The 27,531-nt window shown below is 43.2% G+C and overlaps 1 protein-coding gene across 2 annotated transcripts; it reads left to right on the top strand.

The window, feature by feature from the left end:
- The first annotated feature begins 1,668 nt into the window (after window positions 1-1,668).
- trappc10 (trafficking protein particle complex subunit 10) lies at window positions 1,669-27,531 on the top strand. 2 transcript variants are annotated; one of them, XM_056289347.1, is made up of 24 exons: window positions 1,669-1,825; window positions 3,442-3,523; window positions 3,757-3,892; window positions 6,005-6,204; window positions 8,016-8,211; window positions 8,600-8,711; window positions 9,663-9,910; window positions 13,391-13,537; window positions 14,159-14,273; window positions 14,891-14,967; window positions 15,137-15,228; window positions 15,373-15,513; window positions 16,123-16,232; window positions 16,329-16,861; window positions 18,986-19,127; window positions 19,239-19,397; window positions 21,352-21,581; window positions 22,071-22,091; window positions 22,273-22,373; window positions 22,708-22,831; window positions 23,560-23,724; window positions 23,851-24,031; window positions 24,230-24,424; window positions 26,076-27,531. In XM_056289347.1, the coding sequence occupies exons 1-24, from the start codon at window positions 1,765-1,767 to the stop codon at window positions 26,321-26,323; spliced, it is 3,816 nt and encodes a 1,271-aa protein (XP_056145322.1). In that variant the 5' UTR covers window positions 1,669-1,764; the 3' UTR covers window positions 26,324-27,531. The 2 variants fall into 2 exon arrangements, with proteins under 2 accessions (XP_056145322.1, XP_056145323.1); XM_056289348.1 differs by lacking the exon at window positions 22,071-22,091.

Raw genomic sequence — 27,531 nt, 5'->3', positions numbered from 1 at the left:
CTGGTCTCAGGTAACGTGTACTCAACAACCAGCTTCCACCTCCCCTCAAACAGCAACTCCTTCCTCACTGCAGCCTAACTGGGCTGTATTCTGGGGGGGATTTAGCTGCCTCCGAATTCGGCTGCCAGGCTGTGGGGACCAAACATCTGAAGAGCATATCTCAGCGGTGCCTCCAAAACGTTACACCCCTGAAAAGGGGGTGAAATAATCACTAAAGTGATAAGACTGTGGTTCCTCGATGAGTATTTTATTGGAATCAATTCTTCACAAATAAGCAACAATTTACAAAATAACATAGCTACAGGTAAGTAGAGAAGTAAGATAGTACACACCGTATTTTACCAAAAACAGTTGAAGCTCAGTAACTCTCATAAAATTCACCAAAACTTACTAAAGTGCATCAGACATGTTACACGAATAACAGTGCAAAATATATTACAACTAGTGAATCCACAGTATTAGCACAAAATGGTGTCTGGACTCGGCAAAACAACAGGTTGCTTTGCTACAGTGTAGGGGTATGTTCTCTCTCACACACATAGACACTTAACTAAGCTCGACAAAATTCGGCTCTGATTTGCTCAAAACATCCCAATAACAATATCTGAACACTTTTAACATGTTGGCAAGTTACTAAAGTAACATTAACTGTTTATAATCCACAACATACCTGAAAAAGGGGTGAAATAATCACTAAAGTGATAAAATGGCGTTTCCTCAATGAGTATTTTATTGGAACGGGGAAATTACCGCGAACTCGCCTTGGTAGTGGGTGAAGACGGAAGCAATCGATCTCAGATTACCAGATCAAGACTACTCTGTATATCACAGTTAAACACCATTACCGCGCACAACACAACAAAGAAAGTAATGAACATGAACCTAATTTGCAACAGACTGTGAATGCACCATTCATCCTTCCAGCCTGTCACACATTCAGCTGGCGGACTATGGGTCATTTAGGCACTTGTCACTAAACATTAAACACTGTGATGATACACAATTGAGGGTAGATTCACCAGGGGCTGCTGCTCCTTTAAGGCAGACATTCGGAGCGCTGACGTAGGCACCGCTTAGACTTTCCGGGGTGAGCCATGTTTGCAGCAGCCTAGCGGTTAGCTGGTTGCCACGGGAGATTGAGCTGTATTCGTGTTGTTTTGTGTGGCGAGTAAACGGGATTGACTCGACTCGATCTCTCCGTCTCCTCATTCCTGCACTCCCACAACTGGGTCTTATTTTTTTAAACACTATTGTTAAGTTACTAGTTACTAAAAATACTATTAGAATAGTGACTAGTGCTTTTTTAAATTACTTACTAGTAACTAAAATAAAATAATTATTGTTTATTGAATTATAGTGAAAGAGAAAAGTGACTAATGATGAAATTAGTAACTAGTGCTTATTCTAACAGAATGTAGCAACTAGTGACTTTACATTAGTGACAAGTGACTGTACAATAACAAAAGGTGACTTTAGAATAGCGACTAGTGTTTGAAAATAAGTACTAGTGTAATTTTTGGTGACTACTAGTGCCTTAAAATGAATTAACTATAAAATATCCTGGCACATTTCTGTCCTGGCAATCGAAGAAATCAGCCGTGCGGTCCCTTTAACGACGCAGAGGTCATGTGTTTTTTGTGAAGGTGTTCCAGGAAGTGCTCGGGGGACACAGGCCCCGTCCGAATCAAGACAGCCGCACACATAAGCACCTACCAATAACAAAACGCTGCATGCCATTTTCATGGGGGGCTACCGTTAACGTACATGGAGCCTCAGGAAGAAAAGCCGATAATTTATACAATGGAAAACAAGCCAATCGTGACATGTGAGTGTTTCTTCAAAACAAGAGATGTTGCAGTCATACGTTTTTACCACCAATTCTGACAGCTAAGCTAAGCTAGTTCGGGTTAAGCTAGCCTTGGGATATAGCGAGCCCTGACACATTGCCTTTGAGTGGAGCGATTCGGTGCTTCAGTTCGGCTTGTTACGTTCGACTGCGCCGCTATATTGATGTTTGGATACTGTCCGGTGCGCCGACGCTGTATTAAAAAAGTTCCTTGAAGTAAAATAAATGAATTGAGCCGGCTAGCCACGTTGGCTAACAGGCCTTGCTGTCTGTACTACGTCACGGCTCGTTGCTGCAGCCCGGTCTAGTTACCTGATGTCACTGAGTAGGGATTCACCTTGCGCCCCCGCCAATCATGACTACATGATCACGGTGTTTTGTCTGCCAGGCGGCACAGACAGTGGTCAACACTGAATATGGGTTGAGAGTCAATCGCTCTGGCATTCCTAAATTCCCTGTTGGCGTCCAATGCAAGCCTCCTAGAAGGGTTATTTTAAGAGTTGACCCCACTGGTGATGGGGGCCAGCTTTTACTTCTCACTGCAGGGTACTCCACTTTTAGGATCGGAATGGACAGGAGGCGATAGGCTCGGGCAAATCTAAAAATCTTACGTGTGATGGTGGAGCTTACCGTGATGAAACATTGCTAATTGATAAATTTATCATGTAGCCATCTAGAATGCAGAATAGTGGCAACGGTATGTCGAGACACTGAACATTCCCATTCAGGGAAAAACTCTCAGATTATATTTAACTTTGAGTCTCACCGAGTAACTGTGCGAAGTGAAATTTTCAAAACAGAATTAACCCATTACAGCTAAGTAGCATGTGACAGGCAGCCAAATACAAAGCACAGAAACCGAAGGTCTAGCCTCTAGCAGAGAAACTAACCTATTAGTTTACAGAGCACTCATGATTTTGTGTTATGACAAGTTTATGAAATGAACTATTGTCCCATGTGTACTTGTGCCTAACCAAGCTTTTATATAACTTATTTACAGCATGACTTGAGTGGATGATAGGTTAGAAGGCCTCATTTCATCCTATCTGTTTGCCAACCACACAATGAAGACTTGGGATTGGGCGTTATGTTATGGGGTTCCACCATTTCTCCATCTATGGCTAATGAACACATACTTTTCATTGCACAGAACTTAACTAGGAATCCCCAAAGCATGAAAGCACAAAATCTGACAGGCGGGGATGGTTGTGGTTAGATAGAATGCTAGCAATGGCAAGTGGAAATGCAGTTGTCCTATTTAGATGGAATTTGGTGAAAGGAAAAGATAATATCATCTGTTGGTCTGAAGTAGAATCTGGTGTTTTTATCTCCATGCTCTACTAACTAAAGCATGCACATGTTATTTATACATGACCTACCTTGAAAACAGTTTACTCATGAAATGGAAACACTGTTCCTCTTGGCTTTAATAAGAGATAAAACAGCAAAAGCTCAGAAGGTGGTCATGTTTTGCTGAATGATGAATATAAGTAATTTCCTTTTTATAGCTTCATTTTGGGTATCAGCAGATCTTGTTTTCCGTTCATTCAGTGTTCCCTCATCTATCATTCATCTATGCTCCTCTTTGCTCTCAGGTGCTGGAGACCAGGGTTTGTTCACATCTCTCTATACCCCATTGGCCCAACAGCTTCCCAGAGAGCCAATGGAATGGAGGAGGTGAGACTGCTATATACATAATGGAATATAGTTTGTCAAGATTAAGTGGAAATTGTAGGCATCATATATGGAGTCTTTTTAAATGCCATCTTAAAGATGGATGAGGTACATGTGGTTCTTGGTTTTGGTTTACTACATTGTTGTGGACAGAATGAAATCAGTCTGTGTAATGCATGTGATGGTTGTTAACACTGCTTATTTGCTCATATAAAACTACTTTGCTGTGTCTACAGGACTTATGGCCGTGCGCCAAAAATGATCCACCTTGAGGCTAACTTTGTCCAGTTTAAAGAGGAGCTAATCCCCAAAGAAGGCAACAAAGCTCTTCTTACCTTCCCCTTTCTGCACATCTACTGGACAGATTGCTGTGTGAGTAACATGCACCGTGCACACACACATACGCACACACACTCTTTCCAACACCCACAATCAATAAAGCAAATATTGCTCAATAAACTACCCAAGGAAACCGAAGGGTACTGTGCATCAGCAGGCTATGTTATCATGCATAGATACCTCATTAGTGTGGTCCAGTGGACCTGATGCATGAGTCCGATGTAGTGTAAAATCATGCCCCACTTTTCTGTAGGCTAAGTAATCATCTTGTGAGGAATTCCTGTTACAGTGTAAGGTAAACAGAAGATATCGATGGCTATATTAAAGCAGGATGTTGGTCATGTTATGAAAGCATAACATTTATAATATGTAGGTCATGCTTATTTAAAGTCATACAGCTATGACCCAAGACACACTGTTTATAAATTAGCACAAAGCCCAGTTATGCCTGTAATTATATGCTGCTATATGCCAGAAAATAATCTATCAAAATTTGCCACATTACTTCACAACTCATAAATTTTTGAGTTGAACGCTCCCACACTAAGTTGTTCGCTTTGCCCGTATTTTTCCACCGTCGAGGTCTTTTCAGGGTCAGGGCCTTGTGAAAATACTCTTTCCAGTAATCTAAAGTCCCTCTTGTGTGGTGTCTAAATTCAGCACTTTTCCTCCAAAAAAAACCCTTTCCAGTAATCTAAAGTCCCTCTTGTGTAGTGTCTAAATTCAGCATTTTCCCTCCAAAAAAAACCCGACTCAACCAATTCTTTTCCATACCAGAAGTTTTTATAATTTGGTTAAATTGACAGGGTTTGATTGACATTATTTTTAAATGGTGAAAATTTGAACAACAGTTATTAATTAACATCCCTACATACATTAACTGTTTGAGAGACAACTATATTCAGTCTAAACTGTCCATTTGTCCAATCAGTTAACAGCAGTAGTAGAGAGCAGGCTGAGCATGAACCAGGAGGAAAGCAGGAACCTCAATGCTGATAGAGACACTTTGTCATGGGAAGCTAGTTCATTTGAGGAAATGCTGTCACCAACTCATGACCAAAACAGATAATATTTCCTTGCAGGCATGGCTCTTCTGAATTTGGGAGAAATTGCACTAAGATTTTCGATTTACCTGTTCAATTTCTCAGTGTTCCTGAGGGCTGTGATGCCAATGAAGGCAGCGTTTGACTCAGGTCATTAAAACTCTCTCAGGGCTCAACAGGATGCATGTGAGGCATTCACTAAATTGAAGGCTCTCATTCAAGATTGAGGGTAGTTTCTGCTATTCGATACTGTGAATGTAAGCTGTCACTGGAGAGCAGCGGTGAACGGACAGGTCTAGTACATGCTCCTGTTGAGAATAAATAGATGCATTTTATTACATTGACATAGAGGCTAAATTGGAGCATGACTGTAACTGAGCCTATAAATGTGTGTGTGTGTGTGTGTGTGTGTGTGTGTGTGTAACTGTCTGTCTTTCCAGTTATGCATGCACTCAAGCATACAGTCAGTGTACGGTGTATGCATGCCAAAAATCTGTCTGTTAGCACACTACCATAACTTATTTCATACAGTAGCCTGTATGGGGTTTATTACATTGTGATTCAAATGAGGTTCTTCATTTAAAACATGTATGATACTAATTTACCTACATTGTGCCTTTTCCCAGGATTTGGAATTGTGTAAAGGGTCAGTTGTGAACCAACTTATTTGTGCAAAGGTGCTACAATATATCCTAATCAAGCCTGTTCCCGTTGACATAGATATATAAGGGCTTCATTTTTTTACTTGTTAGCATGCATCAGAATTTAAGCTTATCCAGCCCTTACCTTTTCAATCTACATATTTCAAAGGTACAGCTATCGGGGGGATCTTATAAATAATACATGTAACTTTCTGTAATGTATTGAGTAAATCACAGAACTCGTTTTTCTTATAGACCTTGCAAATCTGGTGCACATTGTTTTACACTATTGCAAGACTGATGAGTTCACTGATAATAGCACTGCTAATTTGTCCAGGACACAGTTTACATGCAGTACATCAAATGTTGAGGAAATTGCCAAGATATATGCTATGTTTTTCATTCTCTCCAGATCCATTTATTATAAATCTGTGCAATGTATCTGTTCTTCCACATTGTAGGACACAGAGGCATACAAGGGCTCGGTAAAGGAGGACATGATGCGCTGGCAGAACAGCCTGCGGGCCCACGGCTCGGCAGACTGGGTCATCGTTGTCGTGGAGACCAACGATGCCAAAAAGAAGAACAAGACTAATATCCTTCCGCGTTCCTCCATTGTGGACAAGATCCGCAATGACTTCTGCAACAAGCAGAATGACAGGTGAGGAGACAAGACATGCAGAGTTAGTTGATTTAAGCCTGACTGAACAAGCCAACGCATTCAGTTACACTTGACGCTCAGTGAAATCTACAGTGTACTTTTTCTTACAAGCAGTGAATGTGGAAGCCAGCCTGAATTTTAGCGTTTAATGTCCTTACACATTTGTTGCCCATTGTTTTTATTTTTATTGTAAAGCTAAATTCCCCAAAACATCTAATAAAAGCACAAAAGGGTATCTTGTTTAAGGGATCCTCATGTTTTAGTAAGCAGATGCATTTAGAAATTAACAATATTAAGAATATACTTTATTTCTTCATGGTACTGTTGACACATGCATCATGACACACAGGTAGAGTGGATGTAACTTGTTTGGAAACGGGAGACTGAGCAGATGGAAATTACAAATTCCTGTCTGTTGTAGTCGCTGACATTTCACTAAGTATCATTGAAATGAAACCTTTTAATGGCCTCTCTAATAAAGATTGGTCCTTTTCCCCTGTCGAAGCAAACACCAAGCTATTCTCATGCGAGCTTCAGCGCAATCTAATCAATATGAATTTGACACCCCGCTGTTTCACAAAAGCTAAATTTGCTTCAGCTATTCAGTTTATGTGCCTGTTGAGATCAGTGTTTGGGTTACATCAGTGTGTTTTTAGTTAAGAAATAGACTTTACATATTGCACTACATTTATAAATAAAAATATTTGAACAATAATAAAAAATTGTTGATTTCAAATGGCTACAGGTGACTGCTGCAAACTAAGGCAGGAGATTTGATAAGCGTAAGCGTTTTACCAGCATAGTTATTGCAATGAGGGCAGGTTTAGATTCTCGATAGCATATCTGTTGTGCCCGGCTGCGGTTTTAGAATATCGTATGAATTAATATAATGTATAATTAATAATGTGAGAGAACGAGAAAAGGCCCTGGCCATATGTAGTTAGTTGTAAAGACTTCATATTTGAACATACTGTACTTCCTCTATTAGTCTGGCTGACTTGAGGGTGATGGAAAGTAACATCGCTGCACTGTGTGCAAGCTATTAGTTAGATGCATTAGAAGGTTATTATAATCACATGGTAGCATGAGAGAATCTGCTCATGTAAGAGAATCTGCTCATGGACCATTTTGATTAGCAAATAATCCTCATCTTATATTTTATGGCAATACACCCAAAAGGAAACATTCAATTTTTCATTATTATGTGACCTCTTATTTCGCTATCATATTTTAATTTATATTATCATATTATTCATATTATCATATTTTAATTCCTGTGATGGCCTGGCGGCCTGTTCAGGGTGTCTCCCTGTCTGCCGCCCAATGACTGCTGGGATAGACTCCAGCATCCCGCAACCCTGAAAGCAGGATAAGCGGTTTGGATAATGGATAGATGTATGGATGGATTTTAATTCATGAATATAGTTTGTAACAAAGAGCTTGATCTTTCACCCAGCCCCACAGGGTAATGTGAAAAAGCCTCAATAGATTTACTGCATGTATAATCTTTTATAGGCACGCTATCTTGCCACTGTTCCTTACTCCCTTCTCCCCACTCCTATCTGCTTTGTTACAATGTTGGCTATGCAGGCCTGTGACCAAAGGTTTGCTAGTTCAGATCCCCATGTAGCCTGAACAGGCCCTTGAGCAAGGAACCTTCTGCTCCAATGGCTATCAGTTGAATACTTTAGTTGTGCTACTCTGCAATGGGAATGTCTGCAAGTGTGAATGTAAATGAGTTATGATAATAAAAATGAACGAGTGTGCTGCTGGCATATTAAAGGTTAATTCCTCCCCTAACCCTCTCGTAGGTGTGTGGTCCTGTCAGATCCTCTAAAGGAGTCGTCCAGGTCTCAGGAGTCGTGGAGCTCTTTCCTGCTGAAGCTGCGCACCCTCCTCCTCATGTCTTTCACCAAGAACCTTGGCCGTTTTGAAGACGACATGCGCACACTTAGAGAGAAGCGCACCCAGCCTGGCTGGAGCTTCTGTGAATACTTCATGGTGCAGGTACATGAAAAAAGAACGGTTATGGGGGCGTTTCTTTTCTTTTTTTTTCTTCTTTTTTTTTGGACTGCAGTTTCTGTGGCGGGAAGAGAGGAGGTTATGTCATGCTTGGAATTTTGTCTCGCCAGTCTTTGACATGATTAAACCATTTCTATGAGAATGCTTGCAAATGCATAGCTCCTCTGAAATTTCTCCGCTGGCATATTTTATCTGTCTTATTACATCCAACCTTCATATACACCATCTTCACTGTCTGCTTTTGTGTGTGTCAAGAATGTGTTTTTGTGGGCACACAGGATACCACAGTTCTCTCCCTGCATTTTTTGAGGATGTGCACCCATTAGTGTTGGTATGTATCTCATATTTTTGTGTGTATGTGTGTGCTGCGCAGGAGGAGCTGGCCTTTGTGTTCGAGATGCTACAGCAGTTTGAGGATGCTCTGGTTCAGTACGATGAACTGGATGCTCTCTTTACTCAGTATGTCCTCAACTTTGGAGCTGGAGGTACTGAGCCCAATGTTCTCTGTTTCACTCTCTCAGTGTATATAATTTACAAATGTGGATCAATACCAGTTAAGAATGGGTGTCAAAAAGAAAAAAAAAAATTTTTTTCTATTGAACTTATCAATACTTCCAGTGATATATTCTCATAATGAGATCTCTGATTTTAGCTTATTTTGGACTGTTTTAATCTTAAAATCATTATATCATCATTTGATTGTGTTACAAGAACTAAATGGCTTGTGTGTTGCTGTAAAGCCCACTGAGGCAAATTTGTAATTTGTGATATTGGGCTATGCAAATAAAATTGACTTGACTTGACTTGACTTGACCATTTTCAAGTTTTTAGGCAAATGAATTTGGCTTACTTAAAACAGAATCAGTTAATGGCGACAGGCATGGGCACAAGTCCATGAATACTGGGATGACATCCAGCACTTTACCTGTGTCCCTGTCCATAGGGTTAGCGGTTGTGTCAGGAAGGGTATCCGATGTAAAATCTTGCCAAATTATTATGCGGATTGACAAGGCCGCCATCGGTGCTGTGCCCTCACAGGGTACTAATGGAAACTATCAAATCCGCTGTGGCACCCCTGGGAAACAGGGAACAAGCCAAAAGAAGAAGAAGAAGAAAACAGAATCCGTTAATGATGCATTCGAGCAGAGAAGATAGAACTAAGGAGTGATATATGAGGGTGTAATGTTAAATTGGAATTAAAACCTGAATACACCAGGCACTCAATGGCACATGGTCAGGGACCAATGCGTGATAATAAAACTGCAAGGGTTTCCTGTTATATTCCCAGGGAAAAATTAATGGACTCATTGTACTGTAAGTGTGACAGGACTGAGGTGTTTGCCAAATGTCACATGTAACATGTTATATTAGTAGCAAAAAAATTAAGATGTCAGGCTGACTGATTTCTGTACATTGCTGGGTCGCTCATCCTACAGATGGAGCCAACTGGCTTGGGTCGTTCTGTGCCCCCGTGCGCAGCTGGGGTGGTTTGCTGCTGCGTCGGCCCATCGACATGGAGAAGAGGGACGGGATCCAGCATGGGGTGGCCAGCCTGCTGGACCTGAGGAGCTACCTGTTCTCCCGCCAGTGCACCCTGCTCATCTTCCTTCAGAGGCCTTGGGAGGTCACGCAGAGAGCCCTGGAGCTACTCCACAACTGCGTCCAGGAGCTACGCCTACTAGAGGTGAGCTGCATTTTACCAATGTGGAGGTAAAGGTAACCTTCAGTCTGTCGTGTGACATTTATAATGTGATGAGATGTTTTGTATGTCAGAAGGCTTCAACCATTCACTTTACTGTATCCAGTCTGTCTTCTTCCCACCATATCTAATCTCCAGGGTTATTTGAAGGTTCACACACTTGTTTCCAGGTAGCAACCCACCAATGTCCCTCTCTCCTTTTGTGGTTGTGTAATTTATCAATGCCGCAGGGGATGTTGATGCACAATCTATTAACCACAGACTATTATGCAGTGTGACATCAAACAAACACACAACTTAATTCAATCAAGCTCTCCATTTCAGTTTCTTTTCATCAGCATGGTCAGCTGATCACAACAAGCTCAAATTCATTAAGTGCGCTTGACAATGTTGATTCCTTGTATTTAACTCTCCATAAATCTTGCCCTGAAAGCGAGAAGTAAAATTCCATTTACTGATTTATTTTTTTTGTTGTTTGTTTTTTGTCATCATTACTGTTGTTTTTCCACATTTGTTTTCCTTACCTACTACTCTGAGGTGGCTGCAGATTTGACTCATGCTGGAATATGTGGAGTATCAATGAGCTCACAAGATTTTTTTTTTAAGTGAATAATTTGTAGATGTTTTATTCATGAGTAAACGGTCTATTTGGCCATCCTCAGCTGAACCAAATTAACCCAGTGTATACCCTTATGAGAAGTAAAATAAAAGAAACAATCCCTGTTAAGTTTACTTTCACTGTTTTCATACTGCAAGATGTCAGACAAATGCACTTAATGGAAACTGTAGAGGGATGAGGGGCAGAGGTGTTGGGTGTGTGAGTTAACTTCCACTGACCAGTCACACTCTTGCAGAGACAATTATGGTTTTCTTGTGATTGGTTCAACTCGATGGCTATCAAGCCTATATTTCTCTGTTATCCTATGGTTTGGTAAAGCAGCGGTTCTCAATGCTGTGCTGCAGAGAACCTTGTGTATCAGTTTTGTCGAAGCAAACAAACATAATGCTACAGCAGCCCATTCCCCCATTTTTTCCTTCTCTGTCTGGTTGAAATTGTTTTTATCAGTGAAATCAGTCGGTGTAGTGTTGGATTTTTTTTCCCCCCTCTTTTTCTTCCAAATGTATCTGGCCAATTACCTCACTCTCCTGAGCCATCCCAGTCTCTGCTCCACCCCCTCTGACAATCCGGGGAGGGCTGCAGACTACCACATGCCTCCTCCAATACATGTGGCGTCACCAGCCGCTTCTTTTCACCTGACAGTGAGGAGTTTCACCAGGGAGACGTAGTGTGTGGGAGGATCACACTATTTCCCCCAGTTCCCACTCCCACCAAACAGGCGCCCCAAACGACCAGAAGAGGTGCTAGTGCAGCAACTAGGATTCATACCCACATCCGGCTTCCCACCCACAGACACGGCCAGTTGTGTCTGCAGGGATGCCAGACCAAGCTGGAAGTAACACAGGTATTCGAACCGCCGATCCCTGTGTTGGTAGGCAATGGAATAGACCGCCATGCTACCCGGATGCCCCTGTAGTGCTGGATTTTAAAGAAAACCTGCATACATGACTGCTGCCAATGGAGAGTGTCCAGGATGGAGGGACGCGCACAGGTTAGGTGTATAAACACAGGCATCTTATTTATTAGTCTGTCTCTCTTTTCCCGCATGGGCCAATGCTCTCAGTTGCTGGAGCTGCCTCACTCTTCCTTTAGAGTGGATATCAGGCATTGCTCCCTTCTCTCTCTCTCTCTCTCTCTCTCTCTCTCTCTCTCTCTCTCTCTCTCTCTCTCTCTCTCTCTCTCTCTCTCTCTCTCTCTCTCTCTCTCGCCATATTTGTCAGTCCAGGACCTAGCTTCACTGCAGAATTTAAAGAGCAGTTTGTTAGTTGGCACACCTTAGGCTGATCACTAATCGGCCTCGCTACCACACGTCGGCTCTTCCGTGACCCATGCCCCCTCTCTCTCTGCATGCAGCCGAGGCTAAACCACACCCCACTACCACATACCCCCACCACCGTGAACTTAAAAGGCTGTAAGGCCAGATATCAACAGGTGATTCACGCATTAGCATCATTCGTGTTGTTGAGCAACTGGAGCGGCGCATGGTCCGAAGAGAGGGCAAATGAGTGCCCAACTGATGGCCAGTCACTCCTTTTCTATGGTGCTGTACCTTTCCTCCATCTCCGCCAGCTTGCGGCTTATGTACAGCACTGAGCGATCGACTCCCTCCACCTCCAGAGACAAATGGGCCCCAGCCCTCTGTCTGACGTGTCAGTCTGCAAGACAAAAGACAGAGAAGTTAGGAGTGTTGCAGCTATCCAGAGAGGGACCGGATCTTAGGCAGCCTCTCAGGTGAGATCGGTCAAGAGACTGGTCAGCTTCGCAAAGGCGGGGATGAACCATCTATAATTGCTGTGGTTTTCTCTATCTGGGTGCACACCAGCCTGCCACCTAAGTGGTACCCCAGATATCATACCTCCTGCCGCCCAACTTTGCACTTCTTTGGGCTGGCCATGAGCCCCACCTGCCTTGGAGACTCGAGCACTGCCGCCACCTGCCGCATATGCTAGTCCCAGGTGCAACTGTAGATGATCATGTTGTCCAAGTAGGATGCAGCATACGCAGCTTGTGGTCACAGCAACCAGTCCGTGAGGCTCTGGAATATGGCTGGAATTCCAGAACAGCCTGAACGGAAGTCTCATGAACTGGTAAAAACTGTTTGGCATAGAAAAAGCTGTTTTTTCCTTAGACTCTGGTGACAAGGGAATCTGCCAGTAGCCCTAGGTTAAATCCGGTGTCGTAAAAAAAGAGAACAGAGCCAAGCCAGTCTAGCAGTTCGGTGACCCACGGCATTGGATATGTGTCAAATTTTGACATGTCATTCACCATGCGGTAGTCTACACAGAACTGTATAGATCCATCGGAGTTGCCCACAAGGGCAATGGAGTCCAGTCACTGCTAGACTCCTCTATTACTCCAATTTCCAGCATGGTTTTGACTTCTGCCTGAACAGTTTTCTTTTTGTGTTCAGGCAGTCGGTATGGATGAGAGTACACCGTCACATCCAGAGATGTCACTCTGCAGTGCTGTATGACATTTGTGCTACTTGGCAGGAGGGAGAACACATCAGCAAAGCACTGCTGCAGCGTGAAAACCTTGGCTTTCTGGCAGGGTGCGAGATGGTTTTCATAATGGAGGGAGGCAGGCTTGGTCAATTTTGGGACCTCCAGCCCGAACTCTTCTCTCTCTGATACCACCGTGGCCAGAGAAACTTAGACTGCCTCTGGCTGATCACTAATTACTAGCTATCGCGCATTGGCTCTCCCGCGACCAATACCCCCTCTCTCTCTGCCTGCAACCAAGGCTAAACCACACCCCACTGCCATAATGACTTTTAATGGCATATTTCAAGTACCACAGAAATAAGATGATGTATCACATCTTAATATGCAGCTGTTGTTCTCAAGGTGTCTATCCTGGAGGGGGCGCTGGACTGCTGGGTGTTCCTGAGCTGTCTCGAGGTTCTCCACAGGATCGAGGGCTGCTGTGATCAGGCCCAGCTAGCTGACAACTGCTCCCACACTGTAGGCTTGTGGGCTTACGCCACTGACAAGGTAACAGAGACAGAAAACCTCAGATCTAGCCTCAGCTTAGTTTGCACCATCTCTCATGAGTTGCAAGTCACCAGGTGTTGCTTCTTCTTCTTCTTCTCCCTCTCTTCCTCCTTCTCTTTCTCCTCCTTCTCCTCTTCTTCTTTTTCTTCTTCCTTTTCTTCTTCTCGTTCTTCTCATTCTTGTTCTTGATCTTGTTCTTCTCGTTCTCGTTCTAGTTCTTCTCGTTCTTGTTCTTCTCCTCATTCTTGTTATTCTTGTTCTTGTTCTTCTCCTTTGCATTCTCCTCGCGTTCTTGTTCTCCTCCTCCTTCTTCTTCTTCTCATTCTTGTTCTTCTTGTTCTTGTTCTTCTTGTTCTCCTCCTCCTCCTCTTCCAAAATTAGAGATTCTGCATTTCATAAATGTGGCACCCAAAGTGACAAAGTAACTGCTGGAATCAAAGTAGAGCTTTCTTTTTACTATTACTGATATTATCGCACATCTAGAGTCAGAACATAAACAAGAACATTTTATAGGAATTCATCTGAAATCCTTTCATATGTTTATCAGTTGATAGGAGAGTCATATTTTTAGTAGTTGATAGGAGTTAGCAAACACACACACTAACATACACTCTTCTGCAGCTGAAGTCCCTGGGGGAGCTGTGTGGTCTGATATCAGACAAGGGGCCGACCTCTGAGGACCTGAACAGGACTGTGGATCTGCTGGCCGGCCTGGGCGATGAGAGGCCTGAGACCGGTAAGAGAGACAGACAAAACTGTGACCAGAGGGCCTGCAGCAAAGCACAAATACTGGCAACAGAATTCAGTTGCACCTCAGTGGCCACAAGTGGAATTTGTCTGATGCATAAACAGACCCACAAGCTGATACTGAAAAACAGATCGTTCAATATACAATTATAAATTATACATAACCTTAGATGTCTACATTGGAATGATAACATTAATGAAAAATGTAGGATTCAGTTTGTGGTGTGTGCAGTAAATAAAGGTTAAAAGTGTGTATTTTACCACCCCATGTCTAAAACAAAGCACGACAACGCTGTTATTTTTTTCTTCCGTGTGATTCTTTGTAAAGTGTTCCTGTCTTCTGTTGATATGACACTGTCAAGAAAATTTCAGTTGTTTTTCCCCAGTACTCAGTGTGCTCAAATGAAAATGAAACAGACCACTTGATAGATGTAACATGAAATGTATTCAAGAGTGAAATTTCTCTAAAATGCAAAGCAACACCAGCTTGCCAGTCCAGTCATGCACAACTAAGTTGTGATTGAGAAATATTTCACCTTCTTGGCAAGATGACAAAAAAACTGTGCTTTGTTTTAAATTGTTCTTTTTGTCACTCTTCTTTTTTAGTCAACAGTTTGCAGAGCCCTTACAAAAAGCTGAAAGAAGCCTTATCATCTGTAGAGGCCTTTGAGAGGCACTATCTTGTAAGTGCCAGTATTATTGCAATACTAACTGCTTGATATGCTTCATATTTTTGGGAAAGAATAGGAGGAAGTTACCACACATTCCCACATTCCCCTTTAATGGAAACTTACTGTTGTCTACCCCCCACTCTCTCTCTCTCTCTCTCGTATTGGTGTGTTTGTTCATCAGGAGCTGTCTCATGCTGCTATGGAGATGTACAGGGCCATCGGTAGGCAGAGGTCAGCCAGACTGGTGGGGAAAAGCCTGGCCGAGTTCTACATGTAAGAACAGGCTTGTTAGTGCAGTTATCGCAGTGCTTTTGTCTAGTGTTGTCTGTCTTGAGACTATTTTCTGCTACTCTGACCACAGAGGTCCAATCAAAAAGTTGGGGTGATGAACTTGTGAACTATCTGTGTCTTCATCAGGAGGAAGGGGGCCCCTGAGCGGGCAGAGGTCTTTTTGCAGGATGCTCTGAGGTCGTATGTGTCAGAGGGGTGGAGCCTGCCTGTTACTCACACCAGGAAACAGATTGCTGAATGTCAGAAGCTGCTGGGCCGCACTGGAGAGTATCTTTTTAAAGGAGAAACACTGACCCAGACCACAGGCTTGCAGATGTTTGTTTTTTGTTTTTTGTTTTAGAAAGAATAACACTGGAGCAACATGGTCCAATTTGGCTTTTATAATCAATTGGGTGCAACAGGAGTAACATTTCGGTGCTACTGCATCAAATTACCTTTTTAGAAATTTGTTTTATGAATCAATGTATTTAGACTCTCTAATAGTGTCTGAAAAAAAAAACTCAAATGAGTTGTGTTGTTAAAATTGAGATGATGAAAAGTGTGACTATTATGGACAGTTCAAGCTTGTTCTAACAGCCTAGTTCTTGCCACTGAGTAATATTGGGTTAGTGGGCTGCTCCTTTGACTTGGGTGATGCTAATGCTGGGTTGTAGTGGTCATTTCAGAAAACAACTTGTAGGAAATTTGCATGGAAAACAAAAAGGGTTCTGTCCCAAAGGCTTAAATTAGTGTTCACTTTATAAAGGTGTTTATCAGATAAAAGCATTTTATGTGTGTTTACTTGATAAAGTTGCTGTGTTTTGAACAACCTTACTTAATGCAGAAAGTACCTTGTGTGGAGCCCATATCTGTGGTTTCCTTAACACTTAACTGTAGCTACCTGCAGACCAGTGCCTTGTTGGCAGGTGATGTGAATCTGATCAATGAGGAGAGGAAGCACTTTTGTCAGGAAATCCTGACCTTTGCCTGCAAATCAACAAATGAGTGTAAGTGATCAGAGACAAGCTTGTACCTCTCAAAGATGTTTTTTTTTATATATATAAATATATTATCTATTGAATTCTTTTTTCCTCCTTCCATAGCCATGAAAGTGACTCTCGGCATGAATGCATTTGCCCAGCTCACACAGCTGCAGTTTCTTCCAGCTATGGCCTCTGTGCACTCTGGTGCAGCGCTCCAGGTTGAGCTCAGCCTGCGGTTCCTGATGCCCGTGTCAGTGTGCATACAGCAGCTGGCCGCTAGTATTCACTTTAGTCTGGAGCAAGTAGGGATTCACGGGAGGTCTAAGGGACCTCAGAGACAAACAAATCCAGGGACAGTATACTTCAGCCATGGGAACTCATCAGGGGGACTGCCGTCATCCGCTGTCATCCATCCCTCTTTAGAGCTGGACGAGATCCAGGACAGGAGTCCCTCGGACAACTCCATCAACTCCACGGGCATGGTGTGTAAAAACACACACCTGATCATGCGCCGCCATGACAGCAGCTCGTCGCCAGACACACCCAACTGTGTCAGCCCTCCCGCTGTTACCATGGACGATGGGTCACAGATGCTGAAAGTGCAGGATGTAATGCTGGAGCCGGGGAATAACAGCATCACGTTCACAGCACCAGTAAGAGGAACTTTTTTTTTTTGCGTTTTTTGTTTTGTTTTATAGTCCATTCATTAAAAAAAAAACACTTGAGATATTATATTGATCAAATCTAGAAATATTTTTATATTATTGGGGTCTTGGAAATTAATAAAGCTGCAAAATGTCATTTTTTTCCCACTAATATTGCTTTTTTTTTCTTTTTGCGTTTTGTTTTGTTTTATAGTCCATTCAACAAAAAAAAAAACACCTGAAAAATTATATTGATCAAATCTAGAAATATTGGTTTTTTTTTTTTTTGTGCATTTTAGCTGAGATCACATGTAGGTTGGGGTATAAATTCAGCGACCAGGGCGTCCGGGTAGCATGGCGGTCTGTTCCGTTGCCTACCAACACGGGGACTGCCGGATCGAATCCCCGTGTTACCTCCAGCTTGGTTGGGCATCCTACAGACACAATTGACCGTTTCTGCGGGTGGGAAGCTTGATGTGGGTATGTGTCCTGGTCGCTTCACTAACGCCTCCTCTGGTCAGTCGGGGCGCCTGTTTGGGGGGGGGAGGGGGAACTGGGAGGAATGGCGTGATCCTCCCACATGCTACGTCTCCCTGGCAAAACTCCTCACTGTCAGGGGAAAAGAAGCAGCTGATGACTCCACATGTATCGGAGGAGGCCTGTGGTAGTCTGCAGCCCTACCCGGATCGGCAGAGGGGGTGGCGCAGTGACCAGGACAGCTCGGAAGTGTAGGGTAATCAGCCAGATACAATTGGGGAGAAAGGGGGGAGGGGGAATAAAAATAAATAAATAGATTCAGTGACCAGCTAAAAGTTACACAGTTTATTTTAAGAGACTGTTGAGGCTCTCACTGGTAGTTAAAGGAACATTTTGCCCGTGGTTTTGTGAATGTGCACAGTGCAGATGGGTATTGTAGTCAACTGAAGCAATAAGATCCTCACTGTGTACTATATTGACAGAGAAATCGGGTTTTTCCTGTTCACAGAGCCTTTCTGACAATAGCCGTGTTTCCATAACGTATTTTTAAGCCCGTTTTGAAGTATCGCATTAGAAAAGGTTTATGGAAACAGCAAAATTTGAAAAAACTTCCTTAATTTCACAAAAATGTTTTTGCGCTCGCTTGAGGTGGTTTTTGCCTTTTTCGAAAAAGGTTAATGGGTTAAATGGGATATGGAAACACCTTTGCTGATGAAGTTCTGACGTAGCGAACATTTAACTCATATAACTGATCAGCTATTTCCTCTGTCAGGGTCTTCCCAGATATTCTCATAACGTGTATTTCTTTTTCTTCATCTCTGGACAGCATGAGACATGGCCCATTTTAGCGGACATGAAAGAACAATTACAACTTTCCGAAATGAAACAATTTTCTGAAGTCCTCTCCCCATTTTCTCTCACAGATGGCCAAGGCAACTGGTTTTGTTTTCGTTTCGCAACCTCCATTTCTTGTACTCTGTTACAGCCATGCACAACGTAGCCTATACTTCTGACGAAACTACGCTTTGCGTAACCTAGTTTATTCTCTCCAAAACAGTTGATGGAAAGGCACCTAATTCACATTTTCTTTTTTGCGACACTTCAAGTTTGCTTAAAATTCATTTGGAAACATGGCTAGTGTCTACATTTATCAGAATGCATTTTGCACAAGCTTCTGTATCCATAAACTTGGCTGTAGTTTTTATGTCTGCCAACTGACATCATGATATGTACTTGGCAGATGGAAAAAACTCTTTCATTGCCACCCCAGAGATACAGAAACAACCGGAGAAAAACTAGGTGTCCTTTAGATGCTATTCCTGTTGCAAAAAGGAACATTTTCACATTAATACTGAATAATATGACCTTTTGTGATCGATGACTGTCATATTGATCCAAAAAAAGTCATGGAAGATCTTGAAAAGTCCTGGAAAATTAATGTTCTCACTCTTTCTAAAAACCCTGATTTACCATGTCACACAATCAATCTTGATCCCTCCTGTTACTCTCTTCCAGCCACTGTTATAAAAAGAATGAATTTTTCTTCCTTTTTGTCTCTTACCCCATCTGTGCCTTCTTTTCTGACATCCACCCCTGTCCTTCTTCTTCTGTAAAATGTCCTCTTTCTCGCTCCCATCTCTCTGTCTCTCTGTGCAGAGTGGGGAGCCGGGTACTTACACCTTGCGACAGCTGTGTGCCACGGTGGGCCAGGTCCAGTTTGTACTTCCCCACATCTACCCTCTGGTCCAATACGAGGTCTATTCTCAGGAGCCAGAGCTCACAGTGGAACCCCTTTCAGGTCCGCTTGCAGCACCACATTTAGGACTAATAGATTTAGGGACACTGTCCAAGCAGTGCTGAGCATTGTTGGCTGCTGTGCTTATTTCCTGTCATGGCTTTGTGGTTTCAGAGCCACTGCTGGCGGGTCTGCCCCAGAAGGTGAAGTTCACTCTGTTAACGGGCCACTATACAGTGAAGAAGGGAGACGCCTTGCAGCTCAGCAATACTGACACCATGCCCATCCTGCCTTTTACAACCTGCACAGCCTCCATCCTCAACCCTGCTGCTGGTCAGTACACACACACTAGGGCATTCACAACTGTTGCATTTTAGTAGTCAACTACTCCCAAAATGTAGTCGAGTAGTTGATTAATTGTGGGAGACATATATTTTTTCCACCCAATTCTCATCAAAAAGGTCCCAAATACAACCAGTAAAGGGTTAACTAATATACAGTAGGTGGGATCAACTTGAGGGTAGATGAAATAGCAGAGTCCTCGATTGGCTCTGAGAGACTGTTTACAAAAGAGCCGCAATCTGATTGGACTAAACCTCCGGCAAGCTTGTCTGCGCTGAAGAGTTTGACTGCAGTAACAATGCGACTGCTTTCTTGCAGGTGTTTTGGGTTAACTAGTTGACCATGTTAACTGGTGACTTTCAGCTGAGTGCGTTTGTGGTTGTCGGGGTGACGGCAGCTGTTTAAAAGCCTAAAAGCCTTAAATTATCTTAGATTGAATGTTCAATACAGTATATATTTATTCGTCTGATCCTTTTTGTCCTACATTATGTAAATTAAATGGTGTCGCCAACAAGAAGCATTCACATTTCTTGAAAGTACTTTTAATGTGGGGACAAACATAGAGCATCTGATGTCTAATGAGGAATTTGACATTACAGTTTTTCATATTCAGTCATGGCAGCATGGTGGCGCAGTGGTTAGTGTGGTCGACACACAGCAAGAAGGTCCTGGGTTCGAGCCCCAGGGTAGTCCAACCTTTGTGGGTCGTTCCAGGTCGTCCTCTGTGTGGAGTTTGCATGTTCTCCCAGTGTCTGCGTGGGTTTCCTCCGGGGGCTCCGGTTTCCTCTCACAGTCCAAAGACATGTAGGTCAGGTGAATCGGCCATACTAAATTGTCCCTAGGTATGAAAGTGTGTGTGTGTGTGTGTGTGTGTGTGTGTGTGTCTGTGTGTGTGTGTGTGTGTCTGTCTGTGTGTGTGTGTGTGTGTGTGTGTGTGTTTGGGCCCTGTGATGGCTGGCGGCCTGTCCAGGGTGTCTCCCCGCCTGCTGCCCAATGATTGCTGGAATAGGCTCCAGCATCCCTGCGACCCTGAGAGCAGGATAAGTGGTTCAGATAATGGATGGATATTCAGTTATTTAACATTACAGGTTAAATGATTAAATATGGCTCGCTTCACAAAGGAGGATAACGGTATAAAATACAGCTGCACTGTCAGCTGCGGTTTTTTCCCCAACATTATAAGATACTTTATGAGAGGTGAATGGGTCTTGTGGAGCACAATGTAATTTGCGTAAATCATTAGCATAGATATTAAACACGGATGATTGTGTATTTAAAATCAGTTAAAGTAAAATTAAAGGCTTTTAAGAGGACACTATGTGTTCTGTTCATGTTTTCAACAGCTGTCATCAGGGATAGCAGGAGTCTCTCCTTCTCTAAATACCTTAAATTCTATTTAACATGGCATAATGTAGAAAATTATTCCTTAACTGGATTATTGAACATGTGTCAAAACGTAGAACATGATTGTTCCAGCAAATCTATGATGGAACCACAGCGCCCCCAGCTGCATATCTGCTGTAGATGCATTGCCACTGCTTTACCACAGATAAATGATTAGTCTGTGCAGTGTCGACTAGTGGTTCTGATAGTCGACTATTCTATGAAACACAAAGTATGGCAAGGGGATAGAAAGATAAATAAATAGGTATGCTGGGTATGTTGGATGTATCATAATGAAATATGATTTGTCCATCCATCCATTATCCAAACCGCTTATCCTGCTCTCAGGGTCGCGGGGATGCTGGAGCCTATATTCATGTATGTACCAAACAAATGTTGTAGAGTTACTAACACAAGGATAAATAGTGTGATGGATGAAAAAATGACAGTTGTGATAGATGCATGGATATCACTGAGCATTAATTAAAAAGAAAAAAATTAACAATCAGTGTTTTCAATGTAAAATTTCATGTTGTGACCCCCCCCCACTCACCATATCCAGAGCGCATGGGGGAGAGTGCTTTGTCCATTCAGTCATCTGAGAAGGTGACCAGCATCAGCCTGCCCCCCACCCCGCCCTACCATACCCTGGAGTTCCAGCTGGAGGTGCTATGTATCATCCCATCAGGGCCTGACCGACCCGCCAACGAGAGGCTGACCAATGGGGAGATCCGCCATCGGCCACGCAGCTACAGCCACCCTGACACCCCCATGACTGCAATCGACCAGAGGGTAAGGGGCCGCTGGATAAAAGCGTCCTTACACAGGACTTGCTACAGCCATGTGAGACCTGCGTTTAAGGGGCACTTCTCACAGACGACTTGGCTCATTTTGTTCTTTCCCACCTTTTCACCCTGGTTCTTGAGTTACTGTCAGACATTTGGTTGAGATGTTTTGTGATGATATCAGTATCTGTTAAGCCCTATTCACTGCTCTTAAGTACAGTTTATAAAGAAATCTTGAATTTAGAAATGGTTTTTACAATGGTATCACTCACTGGGTCCCTGTTGTTTTTCATTTCATAATTTCATTGAGTTTTAATTAACACAGCAGGGTATTTGTGTCTTCCAGAAGACATCAGTCTGAGAACTATATTAAAATATGCTGTCATTTTTTTAAACCAATTAAATTTTTACAATACCATAATGGGATAAGTACAAAATAACGACAGAAATGTGTTTATTTTTTGAGCGATTTTTTTTTTTTTTTTTTTTATTACAGGCATGCATCTTGGAAATTGTGGTCTGTCTTACCCATAGTCCATCCAGAGCCTCCTTTCCATTCAAATTAGGTTTTCCTACAAAAGTGAAGAAATGGCTACATCAATCAGCCAAATGTCCACACATCTGTTGACTGAGTATTTAGACACTCACACGAGACCAGTTAGCGGTTTTCTTGTGACTCCTTTCTGGTCTGTCCACAGATGTCGATAGACTGCCCCTGGTCTATCTACTCCACACTGCTGGCTCTCACCTTCTACATCCCGTTCAAGACAAAACATTCACTGCTATCTGCTGGCAACAGGTAAGCATGGATCAGTGTGCGCTCGCTTCTCTCACAGCTGTTTTCAAAATAAGACTTTACAAATGTAGGATTTGAGTCCAAACGGAACTAACAGCTGTTTTACAAAATTGACTCCTCTGGTCACAAAATTATTGCTTTGTGATAATGAAACTGATTCTTAAATGTTTTTCAGTGACATTGGCTGAATTAAAATACCACTCCAGAATGAAAGCCTTAATAAACAGAGTGCCTACAGAGTTTATTTATTGATTTTTTTTCTTTTTTGACATTTTGAATGCAGAGTATTTCTGCTTAATCCTCCTCTGACCTGTGACCTTTTTGCCCTAATCCTCAGGAAATACATCCAGGTGTGTGTACAGAATGTGTCGGATGTGAGCTTCCAGCTGTCAGATCTGAAGCTGTCGGAGAAACATCATACCTCTTTGGAGCTGCAGTCACTCAATACTAAAGCGAAACAGGTAATAAGAGAAGCTGATAGACTGAGGGTATCCGGGTGGCGTGGTGGTCTATTCTGTTGCCTACCAACACGGGGATCACCGATTCGGATCCCCGTGTTACCTCCGGCTTGGTCGGGCGTCCCTACAGACACAATTGGCCGTGTCTGTGGATGGGAAGCCAGATGTGGGTATGTATCCTGGTCACTGTACTAGTGCTTTCTCTGGTCAACTGGGGTGCCTGTTCAGGGGGAGGGGGAACTGGGGGGGAAAAGCGTGATCCTCCCACGCGCTATGTCCCACCGGCGAAAGTCCTCACTGTCAGGTGAAAAGAAGCGGTTGGTAACTCCACATGTATCGGAAGAGCCATGTGGTAGTCTGCAGCCCTCCCCGGATCGGCAGAGGGGGTGGAGCAGTGACCGGGGACGGCTCGGATGAGTAGGGTAATTGGACGGGTACAATTGGGTTATCAAAAAAAAAGAGAGAGAGAGAGAAGCTGATAGAAATTCACAACTGGCAGAGAGATTCTGTCTATACAAATATATTTCAGTGTTTCTAATGTATACCACTAGTATTTACAACGTGAAACAACTTAAATAAGATGTTTTAACTTCTGAAACTATGATTTACAGCAAGCCAGAGGCTTTTATTTGTCTTATTTTGCTGTCTGGATCTATTTACTATTAGGCTACTCTCAGATATTGATCCATCCTATCTATCATTGACATCAAGCCATTTCTGTCACACTTTAGCTGGTGTGCAGTAAGCAGAGTGTGTTCTGCTTATGGGAGGTGAGGTGGAGGGCAGATCTTCCCTCCTGTCTCCAGTGTGTATTTTCTGCCAACTTCTCGCCGCTCCAGCAAGACATCTCTGCCTTCAAACCCTTCCACTACCAGTTCCAGCTGGAGAGAGTCACTGTAAGTGCATTACAAATCTTTCAGTTTACCTCAGCTTTTACAGCCTGCCACCACCATTTTAAAATTGTGTGAAAGTAGCCTGTGAAGAAACACCGCCGTTTTTCTTCTACTATTTGATCCAATCAGACCCTGTACAGTGTACGAGCGGAGATCCTGCCTGCCGCTGGGGAGCAGCACTGTCGCTCTGGCACACTCTGTGGGCTAGAGGTGTGCATCACACGCCTGACTGAGCCTGCAGAGGGAGAGATCGGAGACGAGGGCAAGGCCGAGACAGATGGGCTCAGGACTACCAAGCTCATGTATGAAGGTAAACCAGGAGAGCGCTTATGTGTGAATAGAGAGAAAGAGTGGGTGAAAGTGGGAGAGCAAAATTTGATAAATCGCTGATACCCAAACTGTCTGTTTCATACCAACATCCTAAGTGTGTCCACATATGAAACATTACGTACATGTCCTCATTTGTGGGTGGATGCATAGACAAAACTGTCTCCTTCTCCCCCCACAGTTGCTGACAGCAGCAGTAACTGGGCTGTGTGTGGGAAGAGCTCTGGGATGGTATCCATGCCCATGTCTGCCAGCGCCACCCACAAGGTGCAAATTGAGGTGATGCCCTTGTTCGCGGGTCACCTGCCCTTCCCCAAAATCAAAGTGTTGAAGTACCTGCCTCACACTGCAGCACCCGCTATCCAGCCTGACCCCGGTAAGACCTCCTATTCACATTCCTGTAGTTTTTTACTTCACCTGTGTAGCCAAGTAATTATTTATATGCTTGTTGAATGTAACCATTGTTATCATCACTGAGTTCGAGTGTTAACGTTTAAAAAGTTGTTTCACCTGCTATCTTGAGTAATCTTGTGACCAAAAATTGGCAGACATTTGGTTGTGTTTTCATACCAAAAGTACCAGTAATTCTTTTTTGAACAAAATCACAGACAAGACATGCTCTTACAAAACAATGGAAAACTGACTAAAGAAAATAAGTCCCTTATAGTGCATAGTTGTCACATAACTCTGTCTGCAGCAGTTAGCTGCTTGAATAAGATGAGCAAATCACAATTAAACATTCGCGAAAACATTATATTCATTCAAAACCAATCAAATTAACATAAAAGAAAAGAAAAGAGCTTTGTTTAGGACATAATCCAAAAAAAAATCAAGAAGGGTAGAGGCTGACAAGGTACTTGCAGCTTGTTTAAACACAGAGGCCTCCTGTCTCTATTTCAGACTGGTCTGGCTGTGTAACTAGAAATTGGCTCCTCAGGAGATGGAGTGAAACTTGAGTTTTTCTTTGTGGTCTACAGACAAAGACATCCCTCATCTTGATCTTTTATTTATTTATTTACACCCCCCCCCTTTGTTTTTTCCCACCCCAATTGTACCGGGCCAATCACCCTGCTCGTTGAGCCGTCCCGGTCGTTGCTCCACCCCTTCTGCCGATCTGGGGAGGGCTGCAGACTACCACATATCTCCTCCAATACATGTGGAGTCGCCAGCCACTTCTTTTCCCCTGACAGTGAGGAGTTTTACCAGGGAGATGTAGCACGTGGAAGGATCACGCCATTCTCCCCAGCCCCCCCCCCCCCGAACAGACTGACCAGAGGAGGCGCTAATGCAGCGACCAGGACACATACCCACATCTGGCTTCCCACCCGCAGACACGGCCAATTGTGTCTGTAAGGACGCCCGACCAAGCCGGAGGTAACATGGGGATTCAATTCGGTGATCCCCGTGTTGGTAGGCAACGGAATAGGCCGCTATGCTACCCGGACACCCCTTGATGTTTTATTTTTAATGAAAGGGATCCATATATCTTGTAACTATTGCTTATTAAATGGTGAGGAGTACTGATTTCCACACTAGGCTATGTGTTTTCTGTCATTTTAAAATATTCAAATGTAAGTTTGCAGTGACAAAGTAGGATACAAACACATTTCAGTTTAGAAAGTTGACTGTGTTTCTTAATCAAATAATTTAGGTCCTATTAAGATTAGCAGTGTTTTTCAACGAGCACATGTCACATAAAAATAATTTTTACATTGAGCTCTTTTAAATCTTTCTTGAGGCCAAAACTTTTAAAACTTGACCGCTTTTACTGTTTATCCTAACGTAAGATGTCACTATGGAAGACATTATATTGTTTATGTTATTAATCAGCAATATTAGAACTGCTTGGTAGCGTCCTTCAAAAGAAGTGTTTTTCTTAACAAAAGGAGACATTTCATTTTGCATTCAGACTTGAAAGATTTCACAAGATTTTCTAAGGAGTTAAAACCCGTCAGTATCTTATATTATTCTGCTTTGCCTGTTGAGTTTAATTGCCTTCAGCCTCTTCCTCTCCCTGCAATCAACAGACAGCTGCGTGGAGAACGACACTCTCTCCCTGCTTGACAAGTCTTTGGATGACCAGGGGGACACGGCCAGCATCCGTAGCCGTGGCAGTGTCCATTCACTGGGCAGCACGGACCAGCAGCAGAGGGGCCTCCCCATGCCACGCCTGGAGCCCTTCAGCCCCGGCCAGGTTTTCAATCACAGCCACGCACGGCAGGTCCTGGTGCTGCCCACGGCAGATGACCACATCATGGAGGTCAACGCCACGTGACCCTGGTGGCTGGACCACCCCCACAGACCCCACGTCACTACCACCACCTCCCACCTGCGCACCCACACTTGGACTGGCTCAACCCAAGCCCCAAACGAACTCGGCAATGCACTGTTGAACAGTAGGGAAGGTTGGGTCCTTGGGACTTTGTCCAAGTCTATGATGGGCTCGCTTCCTTTTTGGGGACAACTCACCCACCCCCACCCCCATCTCCACAGCATGAAACTTGGACATCACTGGAGATATCATGGACTAGTCACAGCAATGAATGAATGAATGACACCTGCTGATAGCATTGACCTCGTGGGGTGTTTTTGCCCCTACCCTCCCTCCCCAATTTCTCTCTCTTTTTTTTTTTGCCATACTTTGTACATAGTGTCATTGGATGGAACGATAGTTCTGTATATGGACTGCTCATTCTAATTTTAAATCCTCCTGCGCCATGAAATTCAGAATACGATTTGCTGTCCCATGTTGCTTTGCAGCCACATGATGCCAAACCCAGTCCACCCACCCCACTCATAGCCAGAGCTGATGCAGTGTCAACCTTCCCTTAAAAACGTGTGTTCATTTAGACCCACCAAAGCCCTAGATAGCCTGTGTGTGTATGTCTAGCTCTGTGGGAGTCGCCATGACTACTGAAGTACTGTACTTTGACAGGGTGTGTCCAGTATGTTTCTGTGCATTTGTAGCTGTGTGTGTATGTGTGTGTGTGTGTGTGTGTGTGTGTGTGTGTGTGTGTGTGTGTGTGTGTGTGTGTGTGTGTGTGTGTGTGTGTGTGTGTGTGTGTGTGTGTGTGTGTGTGTGTGGCTCTGCGAGTATGGCTGTGTGAGTTTGTTTGACCAAGTGAGACTATGAAAAAGGATCAGTGGATAATGTCTATCTGTTGTCTTATCTATCAGTTGTTTGCCCATGTACAGTATGTATATCTACTGAGTGTTGAGGGGTATGTGTGTTGCTGAATCTGTGTCTAAGCTATGCACACAGACCATAAGTCTTGAATAAATGAATGAAAAAAAGTCATCAATGAGTTTATTCATTCGTTTAAAAGAACAAAAGTCAACATATCCTTTTCCTAATCCCTCTGACCCCCCCCCCCCCCCGTATTGTAATTATACTGCTCTTCTTTGGCCACTGTACATAACTCTGTAAATAAATGTGATTTAAATCAAAATCTTTGATCGCCAACTATATTAAAGATATTAAAA

This window comes from Lampris incognitus, chromosome 11 (assembly GCF_029633865.1).
Source record: "Lampris incognitus isolate fLamInc1 chromosome 11, fLamInc1.hap2, whole genome shotgun sequence".
Classification (NCBI taxonomy): domain Eukaryota; kingdom Metazoa; phylum Chordata; class Actinopteri; order Lampriformes; family Lampridae; genus Lampris; species Lampris incognitus.
This window is presented reverse-complemented; position numbering and strand designations above follow the sequence as displayed.